The sequence below is a fragment of the Rana temporaria genome, chromosome 7, assembly GCF_905171775.1.
Source record: "Rana temporaria chromosome 7, aRanTem1.1, whole genome shotgun sequence".
Taxonomy (NCBI): Eukaryota; Metazoa; Chordata; class Amphibia; order Anura; family Ranidae; genus Rana; species Rana temporaria.
The window spans coordinates 137,735,561-137,762,728 of NC_053495.1; the positions used below are offsets into that span (position 1 = coordinate 137,735,561).

The window sequence follows — 27,168 nt, forward strand, 5'->3', positions numbered from 1 at the left end:
TCCCTCTTATTCTAAGACACAGGCTGGAGGGGCGTGACACAGTCCATGACTGGCAGAAATCCGCCCACACCATGCTTTTGCCAAAAAATAATAAAGATTTGGTTTCAAATAATAGGATTTTTATAACAGCTTACCTGTAAAATCCTTTTCTTGGAGTACATCACGGGACACAGAGCCTAGTAAGTACTAAGTGAGTTATATTCCACCTTCAGGTGCTGAACACTGGTGTAATCAATCAATTAGGAAGTTTCCTCCCTATATAACCGCTCCCATACTGGGAGCACCTCAGTTTTTGTAGAAAAGCAATAAGTGTCCCAATAACCCCAAACAAGAGGGGCGGGAGCTCTGTGTCCCGTGATGTACTCCAAAAAAATGATTTTACAGGTAAGATCTTATAAAAATCCTATTTTCTTTATCGGGACACAGAGCCTAGTAATTACTAAGTTGGATGTCCCAAAGCAATGCTTATTGAGGGGAGGGAGACACAAATAACGCAGACCGCCATCAGACGCGAGGACCTATACTGCTGCCTGCAGCATACTGCACCAAAAATTGTTGGATTGTACTCTGACAGAACAATCCTGCAACCTAAACGTCCAGGCCCTTAAGCTAAATGCTCCATCAGTAGCTCTAGAATGCTGACGGATAAGGCTCACTTGGAGCTTGACCACTTCCCCTGGGCAGTGGTCTCTTAAAGGCCTGGCCTCCATCCCTAGAGGTCAGCCTTCGTAGCCGCCACCTCCCAGGTAACGGGCATGAAGGATCTTCCTTTCTGCCAATCTTTTGGTTAAGAACCACCAAATGAAATTCCAGCATATCCCTGGGACCAGACTCTTCGGATAATGCTAGGTTAGGATCCACTCGTTCCAGGCCGACAGAATAATGTTTATATCAGCCTTGAATGAAACTGAGCATAGGGAACTGCTTTGAATGAAGCCACAATCTTCCCTAGCACCTTAAGCAAAAGGCATATGTAAGGAACTGTTCCTTGCCTTGACCACATAGACCAGCTTTCTCATTGCGATGATCTTGTCCGAGGCCAAAAAAAAAAAAAAAAAAACTCTCTTTTGAGCTGTGTCCCAAACATTTCAAGCTTCTTACCAAACAAAAGAATGTACCTTTAGACTGGGATCCTAACCCAGGAGTTCCAGATACTTGACCATGCTGGACACCCTTAGGTCCAGCCATGCTACTGACTGAGCCATCAGCAGGAGTTTACCTCGGTATGCCATTACTGCTATACCCTGGGCCTTTAGACCTGCTAGAGGCGGGCCCTAGCACCCTGCCAATCCGGGCACAGTGGCTAACCCAAGGAGCAAGACCACCAACTGGAGACAGTGATGTTCCCCTGAAAAACGCAGACAACCTCTGCAGTCCCATGTAAATAAACACATATGCAAATTGCTCCCCATATGTGTATGTGGCAAGTGTTAAAAGCCATATGCATGAATTCATATAAATATGTTTTAGGCAAAACATAAAAAAGGGCGCGCTGTATACATGCATACATATAGCATATGTGCTATGGAACGAGCATCTTGCAAGCAAGCATGCGTTATGAACGTGTTATGAACGTGTTATGCAACATTGCGCAACATGTACCCATACAGACACATATTCCTATGTAAACACAAGGAATTCTGTATAATTAACTACTTGGTAACCGCCCTATAGCCGAAATACGGCTACAAGGCGGTTCCCTAACTCTAGGAGGGCGTCAATATACGTCCTCCCAGAGAGTCACAATTGCGCGCCCGAGCGGGCGCGCACACGCGATCACCGGCGCTCGGCGGGTCCACGGGACCCACAGCAACACGGATCGCGGTAAGGAGCCAATGGAAGCGGCTCCTTACCACGTGATCGCGCCGTCCAATTGGACGGCGCGATCACTTGTAAACAAACCGGCGTCATGTAATGACGCCGGTTCCTCCCTCTCCTCTCTGTACCGTTCGGTACAGTGTGAGAGGAGAGGGAGGGGGGGGGATCGGGCGGCAGCTGCTGCCGCACTGTGGGCTGGATCTGTGACAATTGCAGTCACAGATCCAGCCATCCCCAGCCATCCCTGCGCAATACTCTGCAAAATAAAAATAATGATGAGTGCAATGATGAGTGCAATACTCTGCAATACCCCACCCCATACTCTGCAATACCCCACCCCATACTCTGCAATACCCACCCCCCATACTCTGCAATACCCACCCCCCCATACTCTGCAATACCCACCCCCCCATACTCTGCAATACCCACCCCCCCATACTCTGCAATACCCCCCCCCCCCCATACTCTGCAATACCCCCCCCCCCATACTCTGCAATACCCCCCCCCCCCATACTCTGCAATACCCCCCCCCATACTCTGCAATACCCCCCCCCATACTCTGCAATACCCCCCCATACTCTGCAATACCCCCCCCCATACTCTGCAATACCCCCCCCCATACTCTGCAATACCCCCCCCCCATACTCTGCAATACCCCCCCCCCCCCATACTCTGCAATACCCCCCCCCCATACTCTGCAATACCCCCCCCCCCATACTCTGCAATACCCCCCCCCATACTCTGCAATACCCCCCCATACTCTGCAATACCCCCCCAATACTCCGCAATACCCTCAATACTCCAATACCTTGCAATACGTCGCCTATGGGGATTTTTAAGTAGCAACGTTTGGCGCAATTTCACGAGCGTGTGCAATTTTGAAGGGTGACATGTTGGGTATCTATTTACTCGGCGTAACTTCATCTTTCATATTATGCAAAAACATTGGGCTAACTTTACTGTTTTGTTTTTTTTTAAGCACAAAACTGTTTTTTTTTTAAAAACACGCGTTCAAAAAATTGCTGCGAAAATACCGTGCAAGATAAAAAGTTGCAACAACCGCCATTGTATTCTCTAGGGTCTTTGAAAAAAAAGCATATATAATGTTTTGGGTTTCTATGTAATTTTTTAGCAAATAAATGATGATTTTTACATGTAGGAGAGAAATGTCAAAATTGGCCTGGGTGCTCCAGAACGCCGGATGGTGCTCCCTGCATGTTGGGCCTCTCTATGTGGCCACGCTGTGTAAAAGTCGCACACATGTGGTATCGCTATACTCGGGAGGAATAGCAGAATGTGTTTTGGGGTGTAATTTGTAGTATGCATATGCTGTGTGTGAGAAATAACCTGCTAATATGACAGAAACTAGATTTTTTTTTTTTTTTTTACAGAATTTTCAGTCTTTTTTCTTTTATAGCGCAAAAAATAAAAACCGCAGAGGTGATCAAATACCACCAAAAGAAAGCTCTATTTGTGGGAAAAAAAGGACAAAAATTTCAGATGGGTACAATGTTGTATGACTGAGTAATTGTCATTCAAATTGTGAGAGCACCGAAAGCTGAAAATTGGTCTGGTGATTAAGGGGGTTTTCGTGCCCAGTGGTCAAGTGGTTAAGGAAACTTAAATTATCATGCCTCATTAAACAACCATGCAAAATCTAGGCAAACATGCAACTTTAAGCAATCATGCATCCTTATGCGATTCAGCATTTTTAATGCGATCAAACACTACTGTGCGGACAAGTACCCTTGTGTGACCAAGGACTCTTGTGCGATTAAGCACCCCTGTGCGATCCAGTATCTTCATGCAATCAAGCATTTTAATGTGAATTTAGGCATTTCTGTGAAAACAAGCCTCTCTATGTGATCAAGTATCCCTGGGTAATCAAGAACTCGGGTGATCAGGCAACCATGTGTGATCCAGCATGTTTATGCAATCAAGCATTTTTATGCGATTTTAGGCATTTCTCTGAAAACAAGCCTCTCTATGTGACCCAATATCCTTGGGTAATCAAGGACTCGTGTGATCAGGCAACCTTGTGTGATCCAGCATCTTTATACAATCAAGCATTTTTATGCGATTTTAGGCATTTCTGTGCAAATAAACCTCTCTGTGCGACTTAAGCACTTTAATGAGACCAAGCATCCTCATGCGACTATGTAAAAAACATGTAAACCCATACAGACAGAAACATGTATCTTTATGTGATCAACAATAAACATGTTCTGTTACTTGTTTTTACCCCACATGCATTTTGAACATTCCAAAAACTTTTTTTTTTATGCACACATGTGGACTGGTAAAGAGGAAGTTATCCTCTGCAGACATGCGTTTCCGCAAACATGCGATATAGCTGTTGTGCGTTAGCAATGTGCCCCAGCAACTGTGCATCCCACAGTTGTGCGTTTGGTTAGCCTGAAGCCAGCACCAGGATGAGGACCCTGTGGAGGTTTTTCTAGCAACCTATAGGAGTTTTTTTTTTTTTTTACCCCAAGGAGGAGACAGAGGCTTTGACCGACTAGGCTGAGGGTAAGTTCTATGCAGTATGAATCTTTGAAAAAGACTGCAGCTGCAACTCCAGAACTTGTGAGGCTTCTGATAGCTCCTCCTCGTTAGACTGCACCTTTTCCCTGTCCTCTGACAGTGAACCTTCATCCTCGGGTCTTTTAAATTCCTTTGTTTGAGGATTTAGAGCAGGGAAAGGGGCACATCCTGGTTTCTGATTCTTGTGAGGATGCTGCGAATATAGCAGTTAACCTCTTATAGACCAACAAATGCAATGCAAAAAACGTCCAAACAGACATATGCACAGTGGATGCAATGTTGGGGGAGGCTGCAATGCCTGACAGACCCAATCTTCACCCATCACCACGGGCTAAGTCAACAGACCCTCAGGGACTGGGGTCTATGGTCAGGATCACCACACCCCTGGACCTGTATCGCACCCTGCCAGAAAACTTTTGGTATTGGGTCTGACCAAAGCACTGGAACCCAGGATCCAGCCCTCCGAAGAGAGGCATAACAGGCAAAAACCCAGTGCTTCGGATACGAGGCCCCAGGTACCATCCACTTTGGTCCAAGGCACTTTGGATTGATCTGATTTTTATGGAGACTATTTAAATCCAGCATGGATCCCTCCAGTGGAGCTCCTTAGAGCACATCTTCACTCGTGACCAACACCTTAGACACTGGTGAAAAAACTGAGGTGCTCCCAGTATGGGAGAGGTTATTTAGGGAGGAAACTTCCTGTCCAATTGATTGATTACACCAGTGTCCAGCACCTGAAGGTGGAATATAACCCACTTAGTAATTACTAGGCTCTGTGTCCCGTGATGTACGATAAAGAAATATATTTGTATGACAATTTTAAACAGTTTATTGATATTATTTATTTATTTTTACTCTGTATTCCAAAGGCTGTGTTTTTTATGGTGAAAACATGACCAGCAGCAGAGGATTATATGCTCCTCCTGCTTTTGTTTCCCTGAAGATAGGCTAGAAAAGATATGGATCATGTGACAGCTGTATATCAATTAGGAATAAAGATACTTTGATTAGTATTGATTATTATTTTTTTATTAACCACTTCCCGACCGCCTCATGTAGATATACGTCGGCAGAATGGCACGGACAGGCACATCAACGTACCTGTACGTGCCTGCCTAGACGTGGGTCGGGGGTCCGATCGGGACCCCCTCCGCTACATGCGGCGGTCGGATCCCCTCGGGGAGCGATCCGGGACGACGACGCGGCTATTCGTTTATAGCCGCTCCGTCGCGATCACTCCCCGGAGCTGAAGAACGGGGAGAGCCGTATGTAAACACGGCTTCCCCGTGCTTCACTGTGGCGGCGTATCGATCGAGTGATCCCTTATATAAGGGAGACTCGATCGATGACGTCAGTCCTACAGCCACACCCCCCCTACAGTTGTAAACACACACAAAGTGAACACTAACTCCTACAGCGCCCCCTGTGGTTAACTCCCAAACTGCAACTGTCATTTTCACAATAAACAATGCAATTTAAATGCATTTTTTGCTGTGAAAATGACAGTGGTCCCAAAAATGTGTCAAAATTGTCCGAAGTGTCCGCCATAATGTCGCAGTCACGAAAAAAATCGCTGATCGCCGCCATTAGTAATAATAAAAAAAAATTAATAAAAATGCAATAAAACTATCCCCTATTTTGTAAACGCTATACATTTTGTGCAAACCAATCGATAAACGCTTATTGCGATTTTTTTTACCAAAAATAGGTAAACGAATACGTATCGGCCTAAACTGAGGAAAAAATAATTGTTTAGATATGTTTTTGGGGAATATTTATTATAGCAAAAAGTAAAAAATATTGAATTTTTTTTCAAAATTTACACTATATTTTTGTTTATAGCGCAAAAAATAAAAACCGCAGAGGTGATCAAATACCACCAAAAGAAAGCTCTATTTGTGGGGAAAAAAGGATGCCAATTTTGTTTGGGAGCCACGTCGCACGACCGCGCAATTGTCTGTTAAAGCGACGCAGTGCCGAATTGTAAAAACCCCTTGGGTCATTTAGCTGCATATTGGTCCGGTCCTTAAGTGGTTAAATTACAGTGCCATCATCCATATACAGAAATAGAAGGGACAATGCAAATTAAACAGTCTGTGTTTAGTATTACTTTAAAAATGTTTTAGCTGGAACTTAAGCCTCCTGCCAGTTATCTTGTGCTGTATACCCTCCCTAGCTTAGAACGACATCACATGTCTGACATAATATAGATTAATCTGGGGCATATACTTAATTTCTGATTAGTCTGGTCATGGATTTAACACAACAGTCTGACCAGTTGTACCCATAAAGGCAAAGTCAATTCCAGCCATGTAGGCAAAACTCCCCATGCATACAATTCTTGCTAAATTTAAATTGGTGTATTTTTGTATTTTAGGTCAAGAAGATAGGGTAAAAAATACCAGTTACTCACCGGTAGCTGTTTTTCTATGAGTCTTACAGGACGGCACCTTGAGAGTAGACTGGCTCCACCTGACAGGAAACACAATCAAAAAGAGGTTTAAAAACCCCGCCCCTCCCCGTGCACCTCAGTTCGTGATAAAGTAACCACCATAAGAGCACGGGAACCAGTATATAAAAATACAAACCATATAAATTCCTCAGGGTGGGAAATAGGCCTGCCGTCCTGTAAGACTCATAGAAAAACAGCTACCGGTGAGTAACTGGTATTTTCTCGAGTCGTCTTCCAGGACGGCACCTTGAGAGATAAGCAAGTAACCCTCAGGCCTACCTTAGGGCGGGACCACTGCCTGCAGGACTCTTCTGCCAAACGTCAAGTCTTGGGGTGACAGGAGTTCCACTCGGTAGTGTTTTAGAAAGGTATTCTGGCTTGACCACGTTGCTGATCTACAGATTTGTTCCACTGAAACTCCTGCTCTCTCTGCCCAGGAGGTTGCTATAGATCTCGTGGAATGTGCCTTGACTTTAGGTACTGTTTTGCCAGCCTTACTGTATGCTACTGAAATTGCCTGTCTTATCCATCTAGATATAGAGGCTCTAGATGCTTGGCAACCCTTTTTCTGTCCTGAAAAATTGATTAGCAAGTGTGATGAGCGTCTGAACTCGCTCACCCTTTCTAAATAAATTAACAAACAGCGTCTTACATCCAAACAATGAAAGGTTTGTTCTCTTTCATTCTGTGGTTTTGCGCAAAAAGAAGGAAGTATAATTTCTTGTGACCTATGAAACTTCGTTGCCACCTTAGGTAGGTACAGGGGATCTTGACTTAGGATTACCCTGTCCTCGAATAAACGAAAATAAGGCTCTTTGATTGAGAGCGCTTGCATGTCTCCTATTCTTTTAGCCGTGGTGATGGCCAAAAGAAAGGAGAATTTAAATACTAACAGCCTAACAGGAATGCTGTCTATCGGTTCAAACGGAGGTTTGGATAGCTGGTCTAACACCAGGGAGAGGTCCCAAGGGGGAACTCTGGATATCTGTATAGGTGACAACCTATCCCTGGCCGTCAGGAACCTCTTAATAAGAGGATCCAGAGCCAGCCTCTTGTCTAAAAAGTAGGACAAGGCGGCAACCTGTACTCTTAGGGTTCTCGTAGCTAGACCTAGATCTACCCCTTTCTGAAGGAACTCCAAGATAACGGAGATTTCGGGTAGTGGAGCTTGTCTTGCCGCGCACCAGCGTGAAAACACTCCCCAGGTCTTGGCATAGATCTTCCTGGTAACTACCTTACGACTCGCTAAGAGGGTATCTATTACCTTCTCTGAGCAACCCTTCCGCTGCAGGTTCCACCTCTCAAGTACCAGGCCGTCAGACTGAAAAAGCCTGGCTCTGGATGAAAGATCGGCCCCTGACGCAGAAGGTCCACCCGGACCGGGAGAGGGAGGGGAGGAAGGACTGACCACTGTTCTAACATTGGAAACCAAGATCTTTTGGGCCACCAGGGAGCGATCAGAATCAGCCTCCCTTGTGAACGACTCAGTTTTTGCAATACCCTCGGGATCAGATTCAGAGGAGGAAAGGCATAGGCTAGGTAAAATGTCCAGGCCTGGGCCAACGCGTCCACACCTTCCGATCCCTGATCCCGGGAGAGGGAGAAGAACCTTTCTATCTTCTTGTTCCTCCTGTGAGCAAAGAGGTCTATTTCTGGGATGCCGAAATGATGACATACCCAATCGAAGACCTCCTGACTTAGTTCCCACTCTCCCTGGAGAATGGGTTGGCGGCTTAGAAAGTCCGCTTCTAGGTTTAGGACTCCCCTGATGTGAACTGCTGACAGGGAGCGAACCCTCTGTTCTGCCCAGCCTAGAATTTCTAGGGACAACCTTAGGAGCGAACGGGACTTGGTGCCTCCCTGATGGTTCAGGAACGCCACCGTGGTCGCGTTGTCGGAGAGAATTTGTATTTCCTGGTTCAGGATTCTCTCCTCGAACGCTTCCAAGGCTCTTCCGACCGCTGATAATTCTCGGAAGTTGGAAGACGACTCCCTTTGGTGTCGATCCCAGGAACCCTGGGCCTGTAGGCCCGCCATGTGGGCTCCCCATCCCCAGGAGCTGGCATCCGTGGTTATCCTGAGGGGGTTTGACTGGTTCCACTGAAGGCCTCTTCCCAAGTTCCGAGGAATGAGCCACCACTCTAGAGTGTTTTTTACCGACTCTGGAATGGAGACCCTGGAGTCTAGGGATGTTTCCTTCCCGTCCCAGGAGGAGAGGAGGAAGGCCTGTAGTGGCCTGTAGTGAAGCTGGGCCCACGGAACTGCTGGGATGCATGAGGTCATAAGTCCCAACAATCTCATGATCTCCCTGAGTGAAATATCTGCTGTTCCCCTGACAGACCTGACCACTGAGATGAGTCTCTGGACCTTGTCTACTGGTAGGAGAAGCTTTTTCTCTAAGGAATCTATTAAGAATCCCAGATAGATCTTTCTCTGTTCTGGGAGGAGAGAAGATTTTTCTCTGTTTATAATCCATCCTAAGGATTCCAGTGTAGTCAGGACGGTGGTCAGGTCCGTGAGAAGAAGTGCTCGACTGGGATTGAACAGCAGCAGATCGTCGAGGTAGGAACAAGGGAGATGCCCTTCAGATGTAGAAAGGCGACCACCTCTGCTAGCACCTTCGTGAAAACTCTTGGGCTGGAGGCAAGCCCAAAGGGAAGAGCAGTGAATTGCCAGTGTTGGATCCCCTGAGGGGAAATAATGGCGAATCTCAGGAATCTTTGATGGTCCTGGTAAATGGGGACATGGAGGTAGGCGTCCTTCAGGTCTATGGTTATCATAAATACCCCTTCTAAAAGAAGTCCTTTGAGACTGTAAATGTTCTCCATGCGGAACCTCTTGTAGAGGAGATAAGTATTCAGGGGTTTTAAGTTGATGATTAGACGGAATTTTCCCGAGGATTTTGGTACTACAAAGATGTGAGAGTACACCCCCTGACCCTGTTGGTCTACCGGAACTGGGACTATGACCCCCTGTTGTGCTAGGTCTGACACATTCCCTAGAAGGCTTGCCGCTTTGAGGGGATTTTGGGGTAAATGAGTGAGGAGGAAAATTGGTGGGGGAAGATGGCGGAATTCCAATCTGTAGCCTTCCTTCACTATCTGCAAAATATGAGGACTCCGTGTTATGCTTTCCCAAGCTGGAAGAAATCGGGAGAGCCTTCCCCCGACTCTCGAGTCACTTGGAGTCTTTCCCAGCGGGTTTAGGATCAGGGAAAAGGATTCCCCCTTTTGGTTTATCCTTTCCTGTGATCCACCTCCTATTAAAGGCCGCTCTTCGGTCTGAAGGTCGGTTTTTATTCTGGGGGCCTCGAAAAAATCTCCTCCTATTTTGTTTAGGTTTGGGAGGGAACCGTTTACCCTTTTCTGAGGCCCTAGTTAGAGCCTGGTCTAAACCTGTCCCAAAGAGGAAGGATCCCTCAAAGGGTAGGGCACAGAGACGGGATTTGGAGGCCAAATCTCCTTCCCATGTTTTGAGCCATAGTGCCCTTCTTGAGGCGTTAATAAGAGCGCCTGTTTTAGCAGAGGCTCGAGCGGACTCAATTGATGCGTCTGCTAGATAGGCGACAGCGCTACCTATGACTCTAAGGGAATCTCGGATATCCTTAAACTTTGAAGTCTGTGGGATATGTTCTAACATCCTGGATAGCCAGGTATCCGTATTCCTGGCAATGCAGGATGAGGCCAGGGCGGGCCCAAGGGCTGCCGCATTAGCCTCCCAGGCCCTGCGAAGGGAGGTCTCTGCCCGTCTGTCTAGTGAATCTTTTAAATTCCCAGCATCCTCAAAGGAGAGGTCAGACTGTCTAGACAGTTGAGCTAGGGAAGCGTCTAGTTTAGGGACTTTGAAAAATTTGTTTTCTAGTTCCTCCTTAAAGGGACAGCGCCTTTTCCAGGTTTTGTACCTAAGTAACTTCTTTTCAGGTTCTGCCCACTCTTTTAGAACTAAGTCCTGAAGAGATTGGTGAACTGGGATAACCTTTGGCTGGGGTTTAGCTAAACCCTGGTACATCTTATCCTGTGCTGACACTAGTTCGGTCGGCTGCTGAATCCCCTCAGAGGTATAGATAGCTGCCAGTAAACCACCCATGTCATCTGCTGAAAAAATGAATTTGCCTGATCTAGCATCTTCATCCTCCTCATCTGTCTGGCTATCAATGAGACCTTCTTCCTGAGCCTCTGAATCCTCAGAGTCTGACAGAAGAACGTCCCTAGCCCTCAACAATTTTGGAGCCGAGGTGGATAAGCTTTCCTGTGAGGAGGGTCCAGCTGCTAGGGGATCAGGTCCTTTGGGTTTTAAGGCTTCCTTAAACTCTTTTAATGTGGAAAGCATCTCTGACTGAACCGTCAGGAATTCTTTCATTATTAGCGAAGTTTCCTTCCCTGTAAGCTTTTGAATGCACTTAGCACACAAAAGCTTGGAATAGTCAGTGGCTAGCTTAATGCTACAATTCCCACATCTTTTAGCTTTAGATGTATGTTTAGCAGAAACAATAGAAGCCTCCCCCTGGGCAGTAACCTCTTCCCCTGAAAGTAAAAGACAAGGCTTTAATACAAAGGGAGTAGGGGGAAGGGAAGGGGGGTGTGTGGGGAATAAGGACCCAGTCCAAGTGCCCCAATGAAGTTTCTGGAGGTAGACTCACCCTTGGTGGCTTCCTCTGCAGCAGCGGTTAGTGCCGGGCGGTCCTCACGCTCCATGGCACTATCGAATCGGGCGCCACTCTCTCCCCTGCTGCGCTCCGAGCGTGTGAGCTAACGCCAATGGCGGCCGCCATTTTGGCGAAGACCGGAACCGGAAGCGCGTCATCACCATGCGCCGCCATCGACGCAGCGTCGGAAATGCTGGCTCCACCGAGAAACGGGCCTGGGAGAACAGCAGCCGAGTCCACAGCGCGGAGAAGTGTCCTTACCCGGCCCAGCAGGTAGGAGGACGCTCGGGAGAGAGGGATTCCAGCCACCTAGGTGTTCTGAGGTAGCCACTATCCCAGATACACCTAGCCGGGGGGGGTTTCCAAACATGGTTTTTCCTTCCGCTCCCCCCCCCCTCAATACAGGGAGACCCTCCGGACAGGCAATAGCCTCACTGAGCTCAAGGCCTCCCAGGACCCATGGCTCACCCAGGAGGGGGACCACCAGCCCCAGGCCTTAGGTCTTTTTGGAAAAACAAAAAAACGTTTCGCTGGGGGAAACACAATCATGAACTGAGGTGCACGGGGAGGGGCGGGGTTTTTAAACCTCTTTTTGATTGTGTTTCCTGTCAGGTGGAGCCAGTCTACTCTCAAGGTGCCGTCCTGGAAGACGACTCGAGAAATAACATAATACAATACCTTTCTGGTTTCCACTAGTAGGTTTTCTAGAGATATTATCTGCTGCTGCTTTGCTACAGTGTCTTCTTGTAGGACTTTATTAGTATAGTTTTGTTCTGCTATTTGAAGATTCTTCATCTCCTGCTGACGCTGGAGCTGCAAGATATAACGGATGAGCACAGCAAATAATCGATCAGGCTTGTATAAAACTGGGCATTATTAAACCTATTGCTATCCAATACCGCAAAACATGAGACCACACACAATCTGGATATATCACTGGGCTGGTACTTTTTCTAAAATATAATGCTGGAATCAACACAAGTAGTCATAAACAGAAAAAGATAAATGTGAGGTGCTGTGTTTAACAAAGAATTGTAATTCTGTGCAGCATGTTCTGTGATCAAGGCACCCATGCCAAACAGCAAAACACACCCCTACACCTTTTGACAATACTCACACTAATAGGGTCACCCCACACACTCTCTCCTCTACTCACCGTAGATGTATGCAGCAATGACTGACACCCACTCCTTGTCAGAGTATTATGGGGCAAGGGAAATTGGATGACCAATATCAAGACTTCAGGAAATATATACAGCTTCATCTAGACCACATGTGTCAAACTCAAGGACCGCGGGCCAAATACGGCCCGCCAACACATTTCATGTGGCCCTTGCCACTTGCACACACTCCTGCAGCTGTGGCAACCCAACTTGTCTCAGCAGTTGGCAGTAGAGAGCACAACAGAACTCCTCCCCCAGATCCTGTGCAGCCACAGAACCCCCCTTGTCTCCTCCTCCCTTAGTTTTAGCATTCAGCAGACTATGGCAGCTGACTCCAGCCCTCCTCTGGTCCTCCTCCAGACACTGCACTTTCTGCTTCCCAAGTCTGCCCCCAACCTTCTTCCCAGCAGCAGCACAAGATAAGGGGGGGGGGGGGGGGGCACTGTGATGTAATGGAAGTTAGAGGACTCTTGACTTGTGATGGTGGGGGGCTCGACATCTGATATAAGGGGGTGGTGCGTCTTACAGATACAACCGGCCCTTTGAGGGCAACCATAATGCTGATGTGGCCCAAAGTGAAATTGAGTTTGACTACCCTGATCTAGACTTTAGATCAGCTTAAGGTAGATGCACTTTCAAAATAAAAATTTACATTTCCCTGTTCTCCCTTCAAATTTCCCATGTGGAAAATTCCAGTTTAGGATTATTGCAGGGAAAGACACTGAACTGGTCCTGGGCAAGCCAAACAGTAATAAATTGGGTCTGACACACCGTAATACTCCCCTTATAAAAAAAAAAAAAAAAAAAAAATCTCGAGAAGGACAGGGAAGAGGGTTGTGAAAGACAGCTATTCCACCAGGTCAACAGAAGGGCCACCAAAATAAAAGAACAGTTACATTTTAATTCTAGCAGCTTGTTCTGGATGTTGCAGAGCGGGAATACACAAAAGACAGAAGTTATATATAAACAGAATCCATAGGCGTGCGCACAGGGTGTGCCGGGTAGGGTGACCACATTTCCAAACTGCCATTCAGGGACACCCCCCCCCCCCCCAAAAATACGTTTTTTTACATATTTTTTTGCCAGTTTTGGGGGCAGGGGCGTATCATGAAATCAGCGGGCCCGTGACAGAGGGATGGGTGACAGGGGACTGGGTGACAGAGGGCTGGGTGACAGAGTGACAGAGGACTGGGTGACAGAGGACTGGGTGACAGAGGACTGGGTGACAGAGGACTGGGTGACAGAGGGCTGGGTGACAGGGGGCTGGGTGACAGAGGGCTGGGTGACAGAGGGCTGGGTGACAGAGGGCTGGGTGACAGGGGACTGGGTGACAGGGGACTGGGTGACAGGGGACTGGGTGACAGGGGACTGGGTGACAGAGGGCTGGGTGACAGGGGAGTGGGTGACAGGGGAGTGGGTGACAGAGGGCTGGGTGACGGAGGGCTGGGTGACAGGGGGCTGGGTGACAGGGGGCTGGGTGACAGGGGACAGGGGACAGGGTGACAGAGGGCTGGGTGACAGGGGACTGGGTGACAGAGGGCTGGGTGACAGAGGGCTGGGTGACAGGGGAGTGGGTGACAGAGGGCTGGGTGACAGGGGACAGGGTGACAGAGGACTGGGTGACAGAGGGCTGGGTGACAGAGGGCTGGGTGACAGGGGAGTGGGTGACAGAGGGCTGGGTGACAGGGGACAGGGTGACGGAGGACTGGGTGACAGAGAGCTGGGTGACAGAGGGCTGGGTGACAGGGTGACAGAGGACTGGGTGACAGGGGACAGGGTGACAGAGGACTGGGTGACAGAGGACTGGGTGACAGAGGGCTGGGTGACAGAGGGCTGGGTGACAGAGGGCTGGGTGACAGAGGGTGACAGGGGACAGGGTGACAGGGGACAGGGTGACAGGAGAGCTGGGTGACGGAGAGCTGGGTGACAGAGGGCTGGGTGACAGGGTGACAGAGGGCTGGGTGACAGGGTGACAGAGGGCTGGGTGACAGGGTGACAGAGGACTGGGTGACAGAGGACTGGGTGACAGGGGACTGGGTGACAGGGGACTGGGTGACAGGGGACTGGGTGACAGGGGACTGGGTGACGGAGGGCTGGGTGACAGAGGACTGGGTGACAGAGGACTGGGTGACAGAGGACTGGGTGACAGGGTGACAGAGGACTGGGTGACAGGGTGACAGAGGACTGGGTGACAGAGTGACAGAGGACTGGGTGACAGAGGGCTGGGTGACAGAGGGACTGGGTGACAGGGGACAGGGTGACAGAGGGCTGGGTGACAGAGGGACTGGGTGACAGGGGGTTGGGTGACGGAGAGCTGGGTGACGGAGGACTGGGTGATGGAGAAATGGGTGACAGAGGGCTGGGTGACAGGGGGCTGGGTGACGGAGAGCTGGGTGACGGAGAGCTGGGTGACGGAGGGCTGGGTGACGGAGAGCTGGGTGACGGAGAGCTGGGTGACGGAGAGCTGGGTGACGGAGGGCTGGGTGACGGAGGGCTGGGTGACGGAGGGCTGGGTGACGGAGGGCTGGGTGACGGAGGGCTGGGTGACGGAGGGCTGGGTGACGGAGGGCTGGGTGACGGAGGGCTGGGTGACGGAGGGCTGGGTGACGGAGGGCTGGGTGACGGAGGGCTGGGTGACGGAGGGCTGGGTGACGGAGGGCTGGGTGACAGGGACTGGGTGACGGAGGGCTGGGTGACGGAGAGCTGGGTGACGGAGAGCTGGGTGACGAAGAGCTGGGTGACAGGGACTGGGTGACAGAGGGCTGGGTGACAGAGGACTGGGTGACGGAGAGCTGGGTGACGGAGGACTGGGTGACGGAGAGCTGGGTGACAGGGACTGGGTGACGGAGAGCTGGGTGACGGAGGGCTGGGTGACGGAGGGCTGGGTGACGGAGGGCTGGGTGACGGAGAGCTGGGTGACGGAGAGCTGGGTGACGGAGAGCTGGGTGACGGAGAGCTGGGTGACGGAGAGCTGGGTGACGGAGAGCTGGGTGACAGGGACTGGGTGACAGAGGGCTGGGTGACAGAGGACTGGGTGACGGAGAGCTGGGTGACAGAGGGACTGGGTGACAGAGGGACTGGGTGACAGAGGGACTGGGTGACAGAGGGACTGGGTGACAGAGGGACTGGGTGACGGAGGGCTGGGTAGAGAGAGATTATACAGTCCAGATTACAATTTGCAGGGGCAGCAAAGGTGACAGAGAAAGGGGGGTGCACCATGCAACCCCCCCCCCCCTCTCTCACTGTCACCTCTGCTGCCCCTGCAAATTGTAATCTGGACTGTATAATATCTCCCCCCATTGCATGGTCAACCCCCCCCCCTCCCCTGCACCTACCTTTTCTGCCCCTGCTCCAAGGATGGCCGGCGCGGCGCAGCAGAAGTCGGGACTCGCGGGAGGTCGGGACTCAGGACGGACGGCGGATCGAGTCCAGTTGAGCAACCGAGGCCTGGAGGGGAGGAGGAGGAGGTCTTGGTCTGTGCCGCGGTAGGTGACGGTAACGGTGAGTGACTCACTGTCTCACTGCCTGTTACGCTGCTGCTCTCTCTGCAGCAAGAACCGCGGCTGGCCGCTGGAGGAGGTGGGGGTGGAGTCGGAGCCGCAGAGAGAGCGGGACACGGTGACGTCACTGGTTGCTACAAGCCAAGCGGGGCTTTCCTAGCAACCAGTGATTTAGAATAATTTAATTACAGCGACAGCAGCGGCAGTGAGTGTGGCAGGCAGTTGATTCCGGGACTCTCTATTGTCCCGGTTTGAAGGCTCCCGGGACACGGGACAAAAATGTATATTACGGGACGATCCCGGGCAAACCGGGACACGTGGTCACCCTAGTGCCGGGTGTGCCTAGGCACACCCTAATCATCCCATGTGCATTAGTATTAGTATTATCACTCTGTGTAGCAGCAGGAACATGGGCAAGATCTCCCTCTTACCGACTCTTTCACTGTGCCGGCAGGGATTTCATTGTTCTGGGGTCATATATATGTAGACACATGCAGGTGTGTTTGAGCTTTAGGGTGCACACACTAATGCAATAGGCTGCACACACCCATGACCGAATCACAGATTTTCTGGAAATTCACTTAAAGCAGCAGGACTTTGCTGACCTTTCCTTACCCAAATTTTTATTTTATATGCAAAATGGAGTTTGTAGCTTGAGTTATCTTGTATCCATCATAGATTCTCAACCAGTAATATACATACACCAGGGGGACTCCTGAAGGTAGTAGTAAACTCACTATGATGGTTAAGCGTTATGTTAAGAGTTATGTCAAACAATAAATCATAAATCATATATAAAACCAATGCCAAACAGGCATTTCTAGTTGTAAAGAAAAAAAATATATATTTTTAAATGGTTAATACCAATTTAGGGGGTTCTGAGAAAATGCACACAAGAGCTACTTAAGATAGGTTAAGCCACATCAGGAAGGTGACCTTTATGAAGGAGTATCTACTTGAATGAAGTAGGGAAATATTGTCCCTTGCCAGTGTGCTCTTCATGGGACTTGTTTTAGCAAATAAGCCTTGGTAATAAAGTAAAAATTCATCTTACATGCTCTATTTGCTTCAAGAGTTCACTCTGTTGTTCTTGATGCATAGTTTTCGACTTTTCAAATGCCAGGAGAACGTCTCGATGCTCCTTGCTAATGTTTTCCTCCAAGTGGGCTATGTGTGCTTTAAATTCCTGTGAAATACTGATAATGTTAAAAGACAAACTTAAACTGCAACCCAGCATGTACAATCGTTGTTCTTGAGATGCTATTTTTCCAATTAACCACTTAAAGACCCGCCTATTGTAAATGTACGTCCTCTTTTTAAACATGGATATCTCAGTAACGGCAGCTGCTGCCACAACTGAGATATCCATGTTTTCAGCGGGCGGCTGTGTAAACGATAACAGCGGTCTCCGCGGCGGATTCGCCGCGAGATCGCCGTTATCGGTGGTGGGAGAGGGGCCCCCCCCTCCCGCCGCTTTTCCGCGCCCTCCGCCGCTTACCGGAGCCGTCGGTAGCGGCGGAGGAGATCCGATGCTGCCGCCTGGAGAGTGAGGACTTGAGTGAGGGCAAGATGGCCCCCACCCGTCCTTATAGCTCTGCTGGGCGGAAGTGACGTCAAAACGTCAGTCCCGCCCAGCCTCTTAAAGAGACAATTTTTTTTTTGTCATTTTTTTAAATGACAAATTTTCCTTTTTTTTTTTTTTTTTTTGCATTTAAGCCTAAATATGAGATCTGAGGTCTTTTTGACCCCAGATCTCATATTTAAGAGGACCTGTCATGCTTTTTTCTATTACAAGGGATGTTTACATTCCTTGTAATAGGAATAAAAGTGATCATTTTTTTTTTTTTTTATATTTTAGTGTAAAAAATAATAAAATCAATAAAATTAAATAAGAAAACAAACAAAAAAATTTTTTAAAGCGCCCCGTCCTGACGAGCTCGCGCGCAGAAGCGAACGCATACGCGAGTAGCGCCCGCATATGAAAACGGTGTTTAAATCACACAAGTGAGGTATCGCCGCGATCGTTAGAGCGAGAGCAATAATTATAGCCCTAGAGCTACTCTGTAGCTCAAAAAATGCAACTTATAGAATTTTTTAAACGTCGCCTATCTAGATTTTTAAGGGTAAAAGTTTGACGCCATGCCACGAGCGGGCGCAATTTTAAAGCGTGACATGTTGGGTATCATTTTACTCGGCGTAACATTATCTTTCACAATATATACAAAAATTGGGCCAAATTTATTGTTGTCTTATTTTTTAATTCAAAAAAGTGAATTTTTTCCAAAAAAAGTGCGCTTGTAAGACTGCTGCGCAAATACGCTGTGACAAAAAGTATTACGATGACGGCCATTTTATTCTCTAGGGTGTTAGAAAAAAAATATATATAATGTTTGGGGGTTTTAAGTAATTTTCTAGCAGAAAAAACTGTTTTAGTCTTGCAAACACCAAATCTGAAAAACACCTAAGGTCTTTAAGTGGTTAAATCTCAAGAATCCTCATAAAGCAAGGTTAATGTCACATCATTTTGTAGCAGTGATTTGTAGTAGTTACAAAATTATTTTCCATAAAAAAGGTAGAAACAAAAAACGAAAAAAAAAAAAAAAAAAAAAAAAAAAGTCAACAATTTGCAGCTTACCGGTGTCAGTCCCACCCCGCCTTCCTATGCAGTGCATTAATACATGCATATTAACATCCACTGCATTAGGGCAGCTTAGTCATGTGAATGGGCTGCCAAAAAACCTAAAATTACTTCTGCACTATTTTTGCCAATGTAGTGCACCACAACTCACTTTAGCACATTATCATGCATTGCACCATAGATGTGTTCTTGTTGTGGTGCTTTAGTGTTTTGGGCATACCATTTAATATAAATGGTACCACAATTCTCCGCACATGTGCAAAGCCAGTTTAAATCTGTCCTCTTTATAGTCCTTAAAGTGGATGTAAACCAACTCTCATTTCTAAATTACTTCCATAGTGCTTCTTTATAAAGGATATACCTGCCTTCTGCATGTATCCTTACCTGTCAAATATCTCCCCTTTAGCGGTTTGGAGCCCTGCAATACTCCAGATTCTGTGGGCAGGTCTTTTGTCTAGGGCTTGGTGAGTGGAGTTGTGATATCAGTAGACTCGTGGCCAGGCATCGATATTTCTTACATTGAACTTCTGCTGGTCTCGTGGATTATGCCCCATGATCACCAATATCCAGTCAAAACCCAGGAAAGTCACCACATAAACTTCAGCATGTCTAATCATGCCGAGGTGTGTAACAGCTGATCCTGGGAGAGCTGGGGAAGAAAGGAGGGGGCATGTGAAGTACACAGAATGCCTCTCTAAAGCCCTGTACACACGATCGGTCCATCCGTTGAAAACGGTCTGATGGACCGTTTTTCGGTTAAAAAAACGATCGTGTCAGAACGCGGTGACATAAAACACAACGACGTGCTGAAAAAACGAAGTTCAATGCTTCCAAGCATGCGTCGACTTGATTCTGAGCATGCGTGGATTTTTAACGGATGGACGTGCCTACAAACGATCGTTTTTTTCTATCGGTTCGTTATCCATCGGCTAAATTTAAAACAAGATTGCTTTTTTTTAACCTATGGATAATTAACCGATGGGGCCCACACACGATCGGTTTGGTCCGATGAAAACGGTCCATCAGACCATTCATCAGTTTGACCGATCGTGTGTACGCGGCATAACACTCCTGTATGAGATAAGAAAATTACATGTCACTCACAGCAAGGGGGAAGAAACAGACACCTATTTCTGTGTGTGTCTGTTTTTATCTTATTGAATAAAGATAAGAGGATTGCTCAGAGCTGGATTAACTCTGTGACCAAACTGGGCACAGATGAAATGACATCCTCTGCTGTAACAGATATGAGTCTTAATTAAAAAAACATAATATTTTGGTTTACATCCACCTTAAATCGCAGTGCGTTATAAGTTTTAACAGTTTTGTTTTGTTTTTTAACCTGAAAATGCCTTTTATAAAAACACCTTTTTTTCCCCAGGAGCAGAAAGGCATTTCCTGCTCATCCAGCTACAGTGTTTTATGTTGGCATACATAAATATAATCCACATACTTCATCATATTGTCCACACATAGGCTTGCAGTGTTGAGGTAGAGAGAGGCTGCGTCTGACCGGGTTTGTTACATTTTTTGAGTGCCACAGTCTTTGTTGGACTATGCAGTCAGTCATATTTCAATACACTGCACAACCACTTTAAGACCCGTTTCACAGTGAGGCGCTTTGCAGGCGCTATAAACTCTAAAAATAGCGCCTGCAAAGCACCCTGAAAGAGCTGCTCCTCACACTCCAGTGTGAAAGCCCTCCGGCTTTCACACTGGAGCGGTGCGCTGGCAGGATGCTAAAAAAAAATCCTGCTAGCAGCATCTTTGGAGCGATGTGTATATGGGCAGTGCGGCCGTACCGCTGCAGCGGTGCTTTGCTGGTGGTTTTAACCCTTTTTCAGCCACTAGTGGGGGGTTAAAAATGACCCTCTAGCGGCCTAAAAACCCTGCAAAGACGACAGTAAATCGGCGCTTTACCGCTGATGCCCCCACCGCTCCAGTGTGAAAGCAGCCTAACAGGAAAGTCTTTCAACATGGATATTATTACCACACTGTCTATCTAACTAAATACCGTATATATATTTTTGTCATCTCAGTTGGTCTTTACATTATCATTCTCCAATGTCATTACAGTGGAACCTCTGATTACGAGCATAATCTGTTCCAGGAGAATGCTTGTAATCCAAAGTACTCGCATATCAAAGCAAGTTTCCCCATTGAAGTCAATGGAAACTAAAATAATTTGTTCCACACTGACTTCAAATGGCATGCAATACTGTATGCGGCCAGAGGTGGGGGGGCGCCGGAGAGGTTCTTAAACAGCCAGAAAGGTCCGAGGACAGCTTGGCTGACCTCGGGAATTGAGTATTTCCGTGTCTTTCCGAGCATTTTCCAACGGCTCTGCTCTGTCGCCGCCCCCCACTTCAGGCCAAACGCGGTACTGCACACCGCTTTGGCCTGAATCCTGCTCGTTTTGCGAGACAACACTCGCAAACCGAGTCAGAATTTTTAGAAATACAGTGCTCGTATTGCGAAATGTTAACCGCGCTTCTCGCAATCCGAGGTTACGCTGTACATCCTTTTTTACATTATCGTAGAGAACAAAATCACTATTTTCTACTAGAGATAAAATGTTGCCAAAATGCATTCTGAAATAGAATTACCAACAGTTCGTCCTCTAGGTCTGCATTCCTAGCTACAGCAGCTGAGTAAGCCTGAGACCTTTCTTCCAACAGTTTTTGCAGAGAGGCATTCTTCTGTGATTTCTTTGTCATCTGCAAACATATTAAGAGAGAACGGCAATTATATTATGAAGAAAAAAAACAAACAAACACTTCTAAACACGCATAATTAAAAAATTATTGGAAAAACATATACTATGTGTGTCCTTAATTCTGTATAAACAAAAAAACAAGGACATTTTTTTGGGAGTATAAAAAGAGGTATACCCCAAGAATGCACTTGATTGCATATAAAATAGACATGCGCAATTCGCTCCGGTCCGAATCTAAAATTCTGGCTAAATTTTTGGTCTTTCTGAGATTAATGATTCGGTTTTGTTTATTCGTTTTCTAACGAATTCCCCATTTTCAGAACAATTCCAAATCGGTCAAAAATGTATCGACTGATCCGAATTTTGTGTGAAGAATAGCTGGTTGTTAAGGAGTGGGCTGGGAAGCCGGCCACCACGTCCTTAACAACCGATGACTCATTAGCGGTCTGTGGTTTTCCCCACCGATAGCTGAATGTAAACAAAAGAATGCCAGCAAAATATAAAAAATACAAATAAAATAATAAATAATCCAGAGAGTGTGGTCTCCCCACATGCATTCAAGGCCCTTTGGGAAGCCTTCGGAAGAAAAAAAAGGAAGGGAAGCATGGAGTCTCCCCTGCGGCTGCCCCAAATCCGTACCAAACCCTTATTCGAGCATGCAGCCCAGCAGGGCAGGAAAGGGGGGGGGGGGGTGTTGGAGACAAACAAGTGAATATCATATGTGATCCATACCAGGCCCCCCTCAAAGCACCTTATCTCCTGGTAGTGACTAACCGTTAACATTTGCGTGAAACGTCTACCCCTTTGTCCCCCGTTACATCTGTCAACCACTTGTCATATGAAGCTTCAATAAAGAGATTTTTGCAAGTGTAGTCTCCTGGAATAATTTCCTTAATGTTACACAGCATGCAAGCTGGGCTAGCACCCGAATAGTGTGTGGGGGGATTAACCAGAGACTCAATCACTTGGAGCAGCTTTTCTTGTTTTACCTGGTCTCCATGTTGATGAGATCAATGGCCCCTTCCCCACAACCCTGGCCTAAGTGGTCTGTGAGCAGGGAACTTATTGGAATCTAGAAGCTTCCTTTAAAAAAAAAAAAAAAAAAAAAAAAAGGGGGCTCCCAATTCCATCCCCCCCTTCCATGTGAATGAGTATGGGGTACATTGTACCCCTACTCATTCAACAAAAAAAGTGTCAAAAATAAAAAACACACCGAGACAGTTTTTGACAATCCACAAAATGAAATTAGTAACTTCGCAAATTTATCCAAAACTAAACAATTTTTCAGTTCTGCACATGTCTAATATAAAACCACTACCCCAGCAGTAGATATAACTGTTATAGATATAGCAGTCTTTAACATTGAGGAAAGGATAGTAGAGGTGCACCAAATGGTAATTTTGTTGCCAAAAATTATAGTGACAGTTAAAAAAAAATGTATATATAAAATTGTATATAATTTGACTTTTTAATTAATATCATCAATCAAAATTAATATGAATTTATTGTTGGCACCTTTAGTGCAAGAACAGCTGAAGAAAAATGCAGTCTCTGACCACCTCTTAACCACTTCAAAACCGCACACCGTCATATGACGTCCAAAAAGGGGATCTCTTATCCCGGGTGGACGTCATATGACGTCCTGTACTTTGTGTGGTGATATCTGAATGATGCCTGCACCTAGAGGCATCATTCAGACATCATTTTGTTCCGGCGATCCTGCGCACCATAAGAATGATCATAGCGGCGGTTCTGACGCTTGATTGTTCTTATAGGCGGTGGGAGGGGACACACCGCCATCTGGTGCTTTTCCAGGCTCTCCCGTGCCATCAGGGGGCCCGGAGAGATGATCGTCGTGCGCCGGATGGGAGGCATAGAGATGACTGGTGACCAGATGGTCACCAGTCATCTCTATGACCGTCGGAGGCCCGGGCGCGATGTGATGACGTCACGCCCGGGTACCTGTAAGTAAACAAACCGCAATTGCGGCTAGTAAGAATGAGATCTGTGATTTTTTTCACGATCTCATTCTTTCCAGCCTGGAGGAGAGATGTGGGGTCTTATTGACCCCGCATCTCTCCTAAAAGAGGACCTGTCACACACTATTCATATTACAAGGGATGTTTACATTCCTTGTAATAGTAATAAAAGCAATCGAGGAAAAAAAAAAAAAAAAAAATGTAAAAAAAAAATAAAGTAAAAAAAAAAAAGCCCATGTCCCCGATAGCTCGCGCTCAGAAGCAAACGCACATGCAAGTCTCGCCCACGTATGTAAACGTTGTTCAAACCACACATGTGAGGTGTCGCCGCGTGCGTTAGAGCGCGTGCAACAATTCTAGCAATAGACCTCCTCTGTAACTCCAAACTGGTAACCTGTAGAAATTACAGAGCGTCGCCTATGTAGATTTTTAAGTAACGAAGTTTGGCGCCATTCCATGAGTGTGCGCAATTTTAAAGCATGACATGCTAGGTATCTATTTCAATCGGCGTAACATCATCTTTCATATTTTACAAAAAAATTGGGCTAACTTTACTGTTTTGTTATTTTTTAATTGATGAAACCATTTTTTTTTTTACAAAAAAAAAAGGCGCTTGAAAAATTATTGCGCAAATACCGTGCAAGATAAAAATTTGCAATGACCGCCATTTTATTCCCTAGGGTGTCTGCTAAAAAAACATATATAATGTTTGGGGGTTCTGAGTAATTTACTAGCAAAATAATGTTGATTTGTACATGTAGGAGAGAAGTGCCAGAATAGGCCCAGTATGGAGGTGGGTATTAAAGCCCTGTATTGAAGTGGTTAAACACAATGCTAATAGTATTTCCATCCGGTGCACCTCTAGCAGACATGATACAAGGGATCAATGCAGCCTCACCAGTGCCCCACAGATGCAGCCTCACCAGTGCAATAGATTAGACCAAAATGAGAGACAAATGAGGAGGAAAGAGGGACTTTGTTCAAAAATCAGGGACAGTTCCTTGAAATCAGGGACAGTTGAGAGCCATGCTTTCACTTCACTGAATTCTTGACACATATTCACTATACCCTGTGAGTAGGCACTGCTGTGTCACACATGTCACAGAGCCTGCCTACATAACTAGAGATGCGATTTGGACGATTTTTAGTAGGCTGAGTCCGCACAGGAATTACTGGCAGCAGGCAGTCAGGTACCATAGGAGTTGCTGCAAAGCATGAAGGGGAATTCAGGAAATTGTGGAATAAGATGGCCAGCAGCACAACATGAAAGGAGATTTATCAATCAAGCTCATTTGGATTGTCAAAAATAACTATTTGTATTGCTATTACAATGTCGAACTAAAAAAAAAAAAAAAAAAAAAAATGCAAGTGTACGCTGTGACTAAAATACTTGTTTGTTAAATATTTTTTGCATGTATTAGAAAAAAATGGAAATGATACAGTTTAAAGCTTACAAAACCAGCAAAACAGTAAAATAAAAAATGGACTGTGACCATCAGACCTTTTTAGGACGACAATCTCAGGCCTCATACACACGGCCGAGGAATTCGACGTGCCAAACACGTCGAGTTCCTCGGCGAGTTCAGCCCTGAAGCCGCCGAGGAGCTCGGCGGGCCGAGAGCTCCCATAGAACAACAAGAAAATAGAGAACATGTTCTCTATTTTCTCGACGAGTTCCTCGGCGGCTCCATCGGGCCGAAAGTGTACACACGACAGAGTTTCTCGGCAGAATTCGGCTCTGACCGAGTTTCTCGCCGAATTCTGCCGAGAAACTCTGTCGTGTGTACGAGGCCTCAGTGTGCATATTTTGGCGTTTTTTTTTTTACGCGTTGTATTTGAAGTGCATTCACACGTGTTCCAGTATGTTTATGTGCAGGACTTTTTTTAAGCAAACATGAAAGCACTGCAATGGTGTAAACTAGGCTCATTGAAATACACTTGTTTTTCTTGCATATGTATTTGTTATACGTTTAAAATGTGTTTGACTACATCTGCTGTAAACTATAAAGGTTTCGCTTTAATGTACAAAACGACTTCACCAATAGCTTAGTAAACAGAAAATCTTGCATGGAATGAACACTCACTTCCTGTTCTAGCTTTGTTGACTTTGATGCTTTCTCCAGCAGCTCTCCCTGTATGAGTTGAAACTGACTAGTTCTCTGAGCCATTGAAAGTTTAGTATTGGCGATTTCAGTCTGAGCTTTACCAAGCTTCCTCTGCAACTCTTTCACATTCTCGGAATGTTTCTCCTTCTCCATCCGTAACTGTTCTATAGATGTCTGTAACTGCAGGTACTTTTCTGCCTCTGTAAAACACAAAAACATTTATAAGTAAAAACAGACTGAAAAAAAAAAAAAAAACACTGCAACAAAAACTTGGGCTAGATTCAGCATTGAATTACGCCGGCGTATCTATAGATACGCCGCGTAAATTCAAAGTTGCGCCGGCGTATCTTCTTTCTGTATTCAGAAAGCAAGATACGCCGACATTAGCCCAAGATCCGACTGGCGTAAGTCTCTTACACCGTCGTATCTTAGGGTGCATATTTACGCTGGCCGCTAGGTGGCGCTTCCGTCGTAGAATATGCAAATGACCTAGATACGCCGATTCACAAATTTACGTACGCCCGGCGCTATTTTTTTATGTCGTTTACGTTAGGCTTTTTCGGCGTAAGGTTGCTCCTGCTATTATGAGGCGTACGCAATGTTAAGTATGGACGTTGTTCCCGCGTCGAATTTTTTACGTCGTTTGCGCAAGTCGTTCGCGAATAGGGCTGGACGTAATTTACGTTCACGTCGAAACCAATGACGTCCTTGCGGCGTACTTTGAAGCAATGCACACTGGGAAATTCCACGGACGGAGCATGCGCCGTTCGGGAAAACCGTCAATCACGTCGGGTCACCACTCATTTACATAAAACACGCCCCCCTCATACGCATTTATATTAGGCGCGCTTACGCCGGCCCCATTTACGCTATGCCGCCGCAACTTACGGAGCAAGTGCTTTGTGAATACTGCACTTGCCCCTGTAAGTTGCGGCGGCGTAGCGTAAATAACATACGCTACGCCCGCACAATTGTACGTCCCCCTACCTGAATCTAGCCCCTTATTTTTTTCATTCTTTACTATAAAAAAGAAAAAAAAAATAACAAAAATTTTTGGGGGGGGAACCTGTTTCCCTTGCTTTCTTTTCAAAAATGCCAAGGCAGTACGATAACACCTGAATTTCCTTTTTGGAAAGTAGACACCTCAAATTGATCCGATTTATTGCCACAATTGTTTGGAAATTAACAAACATGCTGGTATTGGGTGGGTTAAACATGGAGCATGGTAAATGTGCACTAGATACATTAATATACAGGCCATACACAGAAGAAGGAGGAAATTAAGGATTAATGTACAGGCCACATACAGTGTCAGGATGGTGATAAAAGGGGTAAATGTTAGATATGCATGATAAGCAAGGTGAAAGGATTACTAGACAGGTCACAGAGAGACAGAAGGAAAATAGCATTTGTAGGGGGAGGGGGCAGCGGGGTGCATGAAAGGGTTAAAAAAGATCCCTGTGGCACAAACCGAATGTATAAATCTGCAGCAGCTGATCCATTCATTCTTTCCCTATTCACAAATACTTGATCTCTGCTTTTCCTGTAAGGGAAAGGGGAGAGATCAACACTGTGCATGACCAATCACAGTGGTAACATGGTACC

The 27,168-nt window shown here is 46.5% G+C and overlaps 1 protein-coding gene across 2 annotated transcripts in view; it reads right to left on the bottom strand.

Annotated features, from left to right (window-relative positions):
* CCDC18 (coiled-coil domain containing 18) overlaps window positions 1–27,168 on the bottom strand; it is a 114,475-nt gene that overhangs the window by 46,126 nt on the left and 41,181 nt on the right. For both annotated transcript variants that reach the window (XM_040360011.1, XM_040360010.1), the window contains exons 12-15: window positions 25,543–25,763; window positions 21,370–21,480; window positions 17,180–17,311; window positions 12,141–12,275 (exon numbers count right to left, since the gene is read on the bottom strand). In XM_040360011.1, the coding sequence (XP_040215945.1) occupies window positions 12,141–12,275; window positions 17,180–17,311; window positions 21,370–21,480; window positions 25,543–25,763 (599 nt within the window). The remainder of the gene's footprint in view (window positions 1–12,140; window positions 12,276–17,179; window positions 17,312–21,369; window positions 21,481–25,542; window positions 25,764–27,168) is intronic.